Below are 12,451 nucleotides of genomic sequence, written 5' to 3' on the forward strand. Positions count from 1 at the left end.
CCAGAATATGCATGCTGATTTCAGGCTGCTCACTAATTCCCCTACATTTTTTGAGCCTTAAATCTTTAAAGAAAAATCATGATTATAAGAAAGTCAAGTTTGTAATTATAATAGAACATCATAATCATTTATAAGAAGTCATCTCACTTTTTTTTACAGTGAGTGTTCCTGAGTTAATATTATGTATGTAACCATCAAAACAGTACATTTTAATTTTCAAAATGGTATCAATTTAATGTTACAAAGAAATAAAAGGCAAATCATTACTTTCATTATTGTAAACTCTGAGTCATTTCGCCCAATTCATGACAGGTACTGTGCATATCATATAATGTCATTATGGTATAAAGAAACTTTATGGCATATCTGTTTTTACTCACCAGTTGTTTCCACAATGCCTTCTAGGATGACGACAATCTCGAACTGTTCAGTTTGCATGCTTCGCTGGGATAGGTCATAAAAGGGGCTTTTGGCATCGATCACGTGGCAAATTGTGAGTGGGGACACAAGAAAAAGTTGATCTGCCCCTGTACTAAAACCTACATCCAGTTCAAGTTGGTCAAGGGGAAGGAACTCACCCTCAGGTGTCTGCCGAGACTAGACAAGCACACAGAAAAAGAGAAGAAATCACCACTTGTACTGAAAATTTCAAGGCAGCCCAACAGTAATTTACATCATTGCCAACATTCTGCACTATCAATCATCTGCAACAAAATCCAAACAAATCATTATGCAACTATGTTCTAGCAAATGGGCCGAAATCCCACATAGCTCATGCGGAACATACATGCATTATTTATAATACACAACTTGCTATAATTACCATTCCCTAACTCATGAGCTTTGGAGAAATGCCTGGTCCAACAATGGTTGTTAGCACAAACTGTGGAACTGAGTGTGCATGTGCTGCTGCTTGACAGCAATCACTGCAGGATAACTCATTGCATGCCAGATATTTTTTTCCTCAACAAAGCAAATAAATAAGTAGGCAATTCTTATGGAGTGTGTTAAAGCTGACAAAGATTGACCATCATTTCGAAAGAGATTTATTGATTACTAAAAAGCAAAACACAACAATTATTTTTTTCAGACTTTCGAAAAGTAACAAGCATACATAAAATGGAATAGAAGAGTGAAGATGTTCCCATATTAAGCTATCTTATGTACACAAGAGCTTACATAATAAAAATAAATGGCAGATGTTGTTAGCTAATGGTTTTCAAACTCCTAATAATAAACTGCATTATAAATATTTGCTTCTCTGTCATTTCATGAGTTTTAAAACACAGTGAAAAACTGCACTAAATTGAACTTTCTTTAATCAAAATGCAATTTCAAAAAGCTATACCTGAGAAACACAGTTTAATAAAAGGTTTCTAAGGTAGTGGCATTCAGTTTCGGTAGAAATCACTCTAAAGCTTAATTAAGTAAATTGCTTGCATGCTCGGGTTCTATGAGAAAATTTAATATGACTATTAAAAATCAGCAAACCATGAGAGTAAAATTACTTATCTTCCTTTTATCTTTATTTTCCATATCTGTCACATATAATAATCATGCACAAGCAAACATATACATTTAATTTATGTAATTATGGGGTAAAATAAAGGCTAGGTAGTTAGGAATTAAATACAGAAAAAATGGGGGGAAGGTGGAGCATGCTGCTGGTCAAATAGGACTTCGATGAATCCAATATATTTTAACAGATTCCATGTAAAACAAATGTAATAACAAAACAATGTATAAGACTGGTCTGCCCAATGAAATGATAGTTTGAAGACAAAATTCTTACTCTCAGAGTTCCAAAAAAATTACATTGGCTTTTTATGTGGAGTAAGTGAGTCTGAAAACACTGAGAAATGTGGCTTAGCAACATGTCCTTTGTGGCAAAACAGAATGAAGGGTTCCAAATTGGTGGTGCTTCATTATGGCAGCAATTGTTGCAAAGAGTTTCAACAGGAGAATTAGTCAACTAGAGAGGCTACTTTGTAGTTAGAAATATTCAGGGATATTATTTGTGTAGACAAAATCCTAATGAAAGGGACACTATTTTTCTTCTCTGACTTGTGTGTGGCTGAAAAAAGAAGGCAATGAAAAAAATGATTACTGACAAACAAACAAAAGAGCCCATTGAAAAATCTGATGGTGCAAAAATTAAAACAGCAGCTCTAGCAACCAATGTTGGAGAAAACTAGGCGTTTCCAAGACAGCATGAAAAAGCTCCCAAAAGAGCTTTTTTGAGTCACCTGTATTTCTAAATCTATTCTCAAATTAGTAAAATATAAATGAGACCAACATGTTTCCAACTACATGATTGTATAACAAGAATTGATTAATATAACAAAATAAATGCTGAACACAAAACAAAATTAAAGCAACAAAAACAAAAACCTTGTGTCATTGTTCTCTCACCTACTAAGAAACAGGTGCTATATAAACACAAGGTGGTACTCTGATGTGTATAATTAATTTGGGTCTTTTTGCTGACCATTCTAAGTTCTGCTTTTCCTGAACTACATGGCATTGTTGACAATAATAATTCTTTTAGAAACTAAATCTCCCATTTATTCTAAAATAATTTTCCCCAAAGAAGATATATTTTCCCAAGTATTATATATGTGCACAAATATTAAAATTTGTCTTCCTTTTTCATACATTTGTTATTTATACCTGTGCCTCATTCTAAAAGGCTTTAGAGTAAGCTATTAAATTTTATATTCCCTAATCATTTAATAACCCATGGATATAAGTGGCCTAGAAACAGGCAGGCTATCAGGAGGATGACAACTTGGAATAAGAAATACTTCATTTTTACCAAAGTAGTTCATTCAGACATAAGTAATTTTGGCTTAAATATGCATATATCTGTTCCATTCGGACTTAATATACCTTCTGATTTTAAATATTTGCTCTATACACTCAAAATTACACCTGTACTCAAAATTACCCTATCCCCACCCTCCCACCTCAAATACTTTATATCCTATCCAGGTCTTCCTATTATATGACACTTTGGGAAACATGCTTTCAATGCTTATATATTTTTCAGATAAGTGAAATTCTTTACACGTGTACTGAATTCTTTACATATGTATCCAGTGGATACTATATAATTTAACCTTTCTTTAAATGACAAAGTTGCTACACATATTCACAATTTTATTGTCCAGGTCCTTCTTCCTTTATATTAGGCCACCAAATATTTCAACTATTAATATGTTCACCTCCCTGATTTTTTTCTTCTTTGACTTTGTAGTAGACTGAGGAGCCTCTTAATCACTGAAATTCCATAGACTTTGGCTCAGGTCAAAAGTGAAGGGTGTGGTTATAATGTGGCAGGTGCCTGGAATACTACAATTGTTTGAAGTCTGAGCTTCTGACTACAGCCAAGTTATCTTAGCAGTGTTCAGTCACATGCTTTTGGTGCTCTCAAAACCTATGCATGCTTACCAAATACATTTTCAGAAGCACATACATTCTACTTTAGGCTTCTAAATAATTCTAATCTAGGCTGTCCTAATTCTGGTGCAATTCTGGGGATTTGCAGGAGAAGAAAAAAAGCCTATGAGTTAGTTTTAAATCTCAGCTTGTGTAAGAGGAGTGAGAGAATGTTTGAATGTTTGTTCAAGGAACTGTGATAAATACATGTATATGAAAGTGAAAGAAAAAATAAAGACGAGTTACGCATGTGTCTTTATAAAATCAATTTTCTTCTGTAATTTGAGTATATAATACATTGGCACAACTGATATTTCATCAGTTTCATATTATTCAGCAATTAACTACCCTCTTTCACTCAGAAATATTTGACAATAAGCAGAATATTTTGAGATAAAAACCAAGTTGACCTTTCTTCATTGTGTCATGTTAAGGATTATGATATAAGAAACTTTCCATTGATAGAGAAATTTGTTGATGATGCAGTTATCTCCTTTAGCTCAATAAACTTTCTAATTCCCAAGGAAACATCGAACCAGGATCGTTTTCTAGATACAAATGTATAAATTGATATGGTCTAGATCAACAATAATTTAAATTATTTTCAAATTCAAAGCGATTGCTAAAAGTTAAGATTTACGCAGTAAATTATTTAAATTTATAAAAAGTTGATTACTAAGTTTGACTTTTAGTTTACAGGAAGATTATTTAGAATCACAAGAATTGTGGAATAAATAAAGTAAAAGAGAAGTTTAAAGAAAGACAGTGAATAAAAATGATTAATTCTTGAAAATTTAGAAGATAATTTGAAAAAAAACCTTGGGTTGAGAAAGACTTCCATACAACTTCTACTTTCAATTTTATAGGATGTTGGGAAGGAAATAAAGGTCTTTCCACCATTTTAGTAGATCTTGTTGATTGCATTACAAAAAATTCTGGGAGTTATAAAAATTGAAGAAATCTAGAGCTTAAAATTTGTTTAAATACATTAATTGTTTAACTGTCCAAAAAATTATAATGTGAACATTAGGTATTTTTCGATAATTCCGTACAATGTTGGTTGTGGCAATAATTTTGAAGTTACTTATAATACATATATCATTTAATAATATTTCAATTATTCACATTTCCATTATATGTGAATGCTCTATGTGTAGAATTTAAGGGTTGTGTCACATTTTATAGTCATTTATACTAATTTCAAAGAAGCAATTCAAGTCAAAGGCCTTTGAACTTCCTTAGAGCCCCAAAAGAGGCCTACAAGATAATCAACTACAATTCTGACTGTAGGTGGAAAAAGAATCAAAAGTCACAGTTGCCTAGAAGGGATCATCATTGTCATGTATTTTGCCGACAAACAGTCTTCATATTACAGAGGGCAACTGTTAGGTGCTTATTCAAAGACAGACAGACACACACATACATATACATACATGATCCTAGGATATACATTTAGCACTGCCCTGGCACAAGCGGATCCACATTTGGCCCCCCTCCTTCTGGTGGATATATGGCCAAGTGTCCACATTCGTTTGTCAAGGACACATTTCGCCAATGCAATCCGTATCTTTGCTCCCTCTCTCTCTCCCGTCTCTCTAATGTGTAACTATGTTCTTTCCTAGCTTGGAGTGAGGCTTAAGGAATTCTGAATAGCACATTAAATCACTACTGTCCTACACTATAGATTTACCTCTATCATATTCTAAAGTTTGATCCATGCCCAACCACCTTTCACAAATCCTTGCTGGAAAAGGGCCCACAGGGCCAGTGGTCTGGGAAGGAAAGGAAAGACGGAGAGAGCAAGCCATTCTTGCCTACCACCTCCCCACCATTTTATCTGTAACTTCACTTATCCTCTTTATATGTGTAATATGCATTTATGTGTGTGTGTGCATGCTGAATATGTGCTGCAGTCATAAAGAAAATTACATGGAATGAGGTCAGGGTAATATCTGGAAACTAACATTGGGAAATGAGCCAAACGCAGGTACCAGAATCAGAAACAAAAGTACCTTGTGACCCAAAGCAGTTAGGGCAATGGCTTTGGTGCCCAGACCAAAATTTAAGTAGTCAGGTGGAGGGGAATATAGACCTAGAATTTTATTGACATTGTCTACAATTACATTGTACATTTATTTGGACTCCTTAAGCTTGAAACTCCATGAATACTCAGAAGGAAAAACTATGACGCAATATCAAGTCCAAAATAAGGATTTTTAATGCTGAGCCAATTAACCCACAAAAATATGTTCAATTTTATGAAAAGAACATTTCTTACAGAATGCAATGTAATTTATCTTATAATAGATTATGTGAGGCTTTCATACCATTCAAATGAAAGAGCAGCTTTATAACTTCTTGAGGGCCTTTGTGGCATTTATAATAACTGAGCACAGGCTTCATAACCCTACTTGCACATTTCCTCCTACTCGCCAAACACCCTCCAATCTATTAAATGCTTTTTCCTGCTTCGCTTTATCATTTGTTCTTACCTACTGCTGTTTATTTATGGGTCTTTATGCCCCTAATTTCTGTTCACTTTTTATTCCCTGAGCACAATCCACCCTTTGCTTTTCAGGAATAATATTAAAAATAAAAAACAAAACTAAACAAAATATATTACCACTATTTTAAAAAGAATAATAATTATGTATTTTTAGAAGGCAAGTTCTATACTTATTAGAGAATTAGTATACTTGTGTCAGAGAAAGAAAAAACTAGACTAAATAGGAACTGTGCTAATTTTAAGGATAAAATGAATCTACCTGAAGAACTCACCAACCAATACAGGACCTAGCTCCTGAGCATTCTGAGGTACTCAGCTTTAGACCTCTTGAATATTTTTACTAATGGCTTAGATGATGTTCAGAAGAACAGGGCTTTTACAAATATAGATATTCATTTGTGGATTTTATTTTTGGAAAGGGAGGTAAATAATTGTCTCATGATTAAAAATAAAGTTCAAATTGGCCACGGTCAATTGGTGAAGAGTCAGTTATAAAATTAAGATCATACTGAGTCAAAAACATAATCACATTTCAGTGCAAGATATAAAATGAAAGCAAATCTATAAATATGTGAGAAAACTGCAGGAATCCTGTGATCCAGGAATCGTTGTGGTTAGATTAGCAAAATGTTAGGACATATGAGGAGGATAAAGAGCTTAATGGTCTTTCAGACCACCATTTTTTTTTTATTGCATCTGCACTTGGTAATAGTCATATCGAGAAACAAGACAACATCCAATTTGGAATATATATGGAGGATATGTATACACACACACACATATATATATTTATATATGGAGGATAAAAGAAGGTGAGCACAAAAATAACATACGTGATGTTAGAAGAAGAAAGGAATGTACTCTATTACCTTCTGACAAGTGAAAGTGAAGGATTGCACAGCTGACCTCGTAGGAAAGAAAGAGGATGCCTATTGGCAATAAATAGAACTATAAAGAAGTAACATGCTTCCAGAAAATTAATCCTTACCTTTTTGTTTCAAAATATGAATGCAACCATAGTTTATTTTATGTTTACTTTATGTAAAAAATGTGTGCCGACTGGATGAATATAACCATATATATGATGGCATTGAGATAATAAATTTTTAATTTCTTGAACAGTGTATCAAAGAATAGTAATTAATTCTTGCCCTAACGAGTTGTATGCCTAGGTCTATCAACCATTATTATTAGGTTGGTAGAAAGGAGTAAGTAAGACTTCCAAATCCTTTAAACCCAGCACTAAACTATAGGGTTCAACATTACAACTACTGGTCTCAACTCCCTAATCCAGGCATTTTTATAAAAACTTTCAACTGGATGACATATTAACTTAGCATAGCCATGATACTAGTTAGTCCCTATTTTCTGGGTTAAAGCAAAAAGAGAAAAGAAAACAACTAAAATAAATGGAAAATTCAAGTAAAAATTCAATGTGGGGAGAAGAGGAAGAAAGAATATTCATCTTAAAAGACCTGTCTATAGCTATATCTATAATTCAATCACAGATTTTAATGAGGAACTTCAAACTATAGCCTTTGATTTTTATTTAATCTACTTTCTTTTTTTATGAGTAGCAAAAGGACTGACCCCTCCAGGCATAAAGTTGAAAGATCTATATTTGACTACTGAAAGAAATTTTAGTGTTTGTAAGGCTGGAAGACAGAAATAGAGATGAGATGAAGTGTGCTTTCAAATAAGTGAAAAACATGATAAAAATTAGGAAAATAAGTTTTACAAAAAACTTCTGTCAAAAGTTAGGTATTTAAAAACTATTATACATGAGAAATTTCATAACAGAAAGCATTAGAAAGCCATGCCCGTGTTCTTATTGTCTCCCCAAGAATCAAAAAGTGCTTCATAATTATTAAATAGAAGTTTTATACTTATCTAAAGAAGCTTTTATTTAGCAAATAAGAAAACAGCAATAGAAAAATTAGTAAATTAAATTAGGTAATGGGAAAAGAATACATGCACTATAGTTACTAGCATTAAATATTATAATGGATTTTGTTGCCTTAAAAATTCTACACATTCTGCATTAAAGACACATAAATTTTGCATTTAAATTGTTAAATGGAGGTTAAAAGGGGGAAATTGTGTGTAATATTTAATAAGAATAATGTATAAAACTGATAGGGACATATTATTACTTCAAGATTTTGGTATAGCTTCTATTTAAAAATACAGTTGACTGTTTTAGGTCACTTAGTCTCTGTTCCTAAGAGAAAATGAGAGCAATTTGTTAAAGGCAAATCTTCCCTCTAATTTTTCTGAATGTTATTATTTCCTCCAATAAAACATGACTCCTTTTTAATGAAGTCTAAGGAATAACAAGAGCTACAATAATTCATTTAAATTACCATGGCTACAGGAAAGATTAACTTTGAACAAGCTACGCTCACTGGCTAGTTGAAGAGCTACTCACGGATCAACTCTCTCCCTTCACAAAAAACTGGGAAGAATTTCACCATAATTTTGTTTAAATATAAATTGATGCCACAGGTAAATCGTGTTTACTTCTAGCACTGGCATCTTCCTAACAAATCAAAAGTAAAAGACTTTATAAGAATATTATATGTATTGTTTTAACTAGATGTTTTTATCACCTTGTGTTAATATAGCACCTTGCTCCAAATTTGTCAACACTATACATCTTTCATCTTTTTAACTAGGATACTCTTTACGGTATATGTGGTACATTTCCTTGGGCAGAAAAATTATTATCAGTACCCTGCAGCAGTGTAGAGACTGGGTGCTTCAGAATCATTGTACCTTTGTATTAAGAAAATAAACAAAAGCTAACATTTAGGTTAATTCTAATTATGACTGGCTTTGTTGAAATAAAATGTGATAAAATCTATAAACATCAAAAATATGTTGTCTGGAAAAGACATCTGTAATAAATAACCTTAAATGTTTAAAAAACTAAAGAATGTCTATAAAGAACCTTTAATGTCTAATTTTCTATTTCCATTACAGCAGTTAACATTGTAAACTACTCTTCAGCAAGTCTCAAAGTGATACATAAACATGGATTGCTTGAACAGAAACCTCTCCACTATACTAACAAAGTATTTCTATCTGTCTAGTAGGCCTAACCTAAAGAAACAGGTGCTATATTGTGGTCCATGCAAAGATAAAGACACACACAGTTACTATTGTAATAAACATCTGCAACACAACTGCTCAGCTTGATCTGACAAACTGCTTGGTTCAAACAGTGGTCAATAACAATACGCTAAGTTAAATTTTAAAAAATTGTATGCAGTTCATTGAAATTAATCATATATGAATATGATCTACCCAAATTATTTATTCATAGTTAATGAACATTTACATCAGAACCAGGTTGATAATTTTCCACTGTGGTGTACAAAATGTAGTTTATTTACTGTATGTAGCACAGTAAATAGGCATATGATATGAAGTGACAGGACAAGTGAACTGCTTTAATTTAAACACTTTACTGAGCAACTTGGTCAAGGATAATTATGGTAAGATCTTGTAAGTGAATAATGAAAATGACACAAGAGCAAAACTTTTTAAAAGCACATTGGATCCCTTTTAACTACAACATTAAGTTGGGGCTGTGTAAAACAATATATATTTGTGGAGTGGAAATTGAAATTTCAAAGGCAAAATCTCAAATATTGATCAGATTTTCATTTTATTAATACTAAATTCAGAATCTGGCTTCAGTTCTCTACGCAACCTCAGATAAATATTGTTCACTGTATGAACTATTTAAGGTCATTTTTTCAATTTATGAACATCTGAAAACTACTAAGACAAATCCCTCTAGGGAAAAAAATGAATTGTAAATCACACACAAAGACAAACAACTGGGCTTTAAGCCTTCCTTCCCATACTCTAATTGAATGAGTGATTAAGAAGGACTTCTCTTGTTTGTGGTGGTGCCCTCTAACGACTAGACGGACCTTGCTTTAATAACCACTCCATGTGCAATTTGTTTTAGCATTTACACCGCTGATGGTAGGAAGCAATCTTCTTTAATGGATGCTGAAAGCTTCAAGTGAAATCTATAATTGACAAAGGCTTCACAGAAACAGGCAATTAAGAATAAAATTAACAAGAGGCTCTACAGGAAAAGCACTCAAGCTTTCAAAGAATACTTCTCCAAGAAAATATTTAGTAAAAATAAAAATTTAAAAGAACCAAATGTGGTTTCTTCCACTTTATTATCTGCTTCTTGTATCTGTGTGTTTGTTAAAAAGATGACCACAGAGTTAAAGTCATTGGGTCTAGAGGAGTAATCCGCCTCCTAATATTATTAGGGGGAAAAAAAGGAAAGAAAAAAATAAGAAAAGCCCATCGTGAAAGTTGAGGCAAGTTCAGCACCTATTTCTTCAAAATAGCTGTTCAGTTGAGTTCTAGTACCTCGCATTGAATGGGGTAGTGTGTAGACAACAAATAAAATCGCTCTGAATAGCGAAGCAACAGGGACAGGAAGGCGAACAGGGCACTAATTGCCCTCATGGCTCCAGGAGCCAAAACCAGTCCTCACGTGTTACTAGTCCAGTAAGTGATACAAGCAGATCCGAAATGACGAATATAAACAAGAGCACGAGAGTGAGTGGAAAAGGAACAGAACTGTCAACCGCATTCTTTGCCCAGTCCTCCAACCCCCAACCCCCCAAAAGGAAGTTTACCTGTGGCTATAGGTAGAACCAGGGGAGGGGGCCCGGGCTGGTTCTCAGACGAGTTACTCCGCGGGTTTGGGGGACGCAGGTCTCCCGGTGGGGAAGGGGCGGGGAGCACTTACTTTGAGCAGCTTGCAGCGGATCTGCGCGGAGACCATGTGGCTGTTGCGCAGGTTGCCCACCCGGAACATAAGCGTGAGTTTTCCGTCCCTCATGGAGATCACCGCGTGCTCGCTGAACATGAGGGTCTCGGCGCGCTTCTTGGGCTGGGACATCTTGATGAACATGCAGCCGATGAGGAAGGCGTCCACGATGGAGCCAAGGATGGACTGGAAGAGGAAGAGGATGATGCCCTCGGGGCACTTGTCTGTGATGTATCGGTAGCCATAGCCGATGGTGGCCTCGGTCTCGATGAAGAAGAGGAAGGCAGAAGGGAAGTTATAGACATTGGCCACGCAAGGCGTGTAGTTACCGACGTGGGCTTTGTTCAGGTCGCCCCGAGTGTAGGCGATCACCCACCACATGGACGCCATGAAGAGCCAGGCCACAGTGTAGGTGAGAATGAAGATGAAGAGATTCCAGCGCCACTTGAGGTCCACCAGCGTGGTGAAGAGGTCCGAGAGGTAGCGGCTTGTCTCGCTGCCCAGGTTGCCGTGCTGTACATTGCACCGGCCGTTCTTGTCCACGAACCGCTGCCGCTTCTTCTTGGGCACAAGCTGCTGCTGAGGGTCCTGGCCTGGCCCCTGGGGCTGCAAGCCCGAGCCGCTGGACGATGTGGTCACTACCTGGTAATCGTCCCCAAATTTCCTTCGGAGTGCAGACATAATACGAAGGGGCGAGCCAGATTCAAACGCGAAGCGAAGGCGCAGGAGCTGGGCGCTGCAAACTAGCACCAATAAGGAGGTGGGGGCGGGGGAGGAAAGGGGGCGAAGCGAGCGCTCCTGGGTGGGGGGCGCACCCGGCAGGTAGCTGCGGTCTCTGCCCCCTGCAGACGCCTCTCCTTCTCCCTTGGGACGGAGGCTTTCTTTCCAAGGTGAGTCTTTAAAAAGTGCTCTCCCGCACTGAAGGCAGGAGGGATGCAAGGAACAGGAACCCAAGCGCAATTTTGCCTCCAAGCTTCCCGAAGCTCCTGTTTTCTTTCCCCACCACCGGCATCCCGGGTCACCTCTTGACTCTCCACGGCCCTCCTGATTATCCTGCAGTACCCCCAAACTGACTGCTTAAAATTAATGAGTTGACAAGCGAGTCCCAACCCACCTGCCAACTCGCTGGCTGCCTAAGAAGCTGCCTTTACCTACCTGGACCAGACCCTCCCCCCTCCCCGCCGCTCCCCAATCTCCCGCCCCGTGGGACCGCTCCCCGCACCCCCAGCGCACCTGTCTCCTATCTTTTAGCCAAAATCCCGCCCAAAGGCATGTCTGCCGGGCACTGGTGCAACGCCCCCTACCCACGCCCTCCGGGCTCAGATTCCCGGGTTCCGGACTCCAGAGACCTGTTCGCCTGGCGTCCCCCGACCGCCGAGTTTCCGCAGGCGCCACCGGGGCCCTCCGGCGGACCCTCAAGGGCCCGCAGGCCGCCCCCGCGCTCAGCTGAGACACGGCAGTGCGCGAAGCCTGGGCACTCACCCAGAGGGAGAGGGCAGGAGGCGGCGCAGCGGGCGGTAGCGGCAGCCTGGCCTCGCACTCTGCGCTCACGGCTGTTTTCCTCGTTCCCACTTTTCCTGGTGTACCACGATGGGCGCCAATGCAGGTCCCCCAAGCTCCGCACCTCCCTGAGGGCACCGCGCTGTCCCTGCCAGAAAGATCCTTGGCGCACAGAGCACAGAATGACTCGAGCGGGGGCT

The 12,451-nt window shown here is 37.5% G+C and overlaps 1 protein-coding gene across 3 annotated transcripts in view; it reads right to left on the reverse strand.

Moving 5' to 3' along the window:
* KCNJ3 (potassium inwardly rectifying channel subfamily J member 3) overlaps positions 1–11,909 on the reverse strand; it is a 170,458-nt gene extending 158,549 nt beyond the window's left edge. For 2 of the 3 annotated variants that reach the window (XM_032755675.2, XM_058441903.1), the window contains exons 1-2: positions 10,731–11,909; positions 381–597 (exon numbers count right to left, since the gene is read on the reverse strand). In XM_032755675.2, the coding sequence (XP_032611566.1) occupies positions 381–597; positions 10,731–11,432 (919 nt within the window). In that variant the 5' untranslated portion in view covers positions 11,433–11,909. The remainder of the gene's footprint in view (positions 1–380; positions 598–10,730) is intronic. The other variant, XM_032755677.2, reaches the window with a different exon arrangement.
* Positions 11,910–12,451: the final 542 nt, after the last annotated feature.

The sequence above is a fragment of the Hylobates moloch genome, unplaced genomic scaffold (assembly GCF_009828535.3).
Source record: "Hylobates moloch isolate HMO894 unplaced genomic scaffold, HMol_V3 SCAFFOLD_1, whole genome shotgun sequence".
NCBI classification, from domain to species: domain Eukaryota; kingdom Metazoa; phylum Chordata; class Mammalia; order Primates; family Hylobatidae; genus Hylobates; species Hylobates moloch.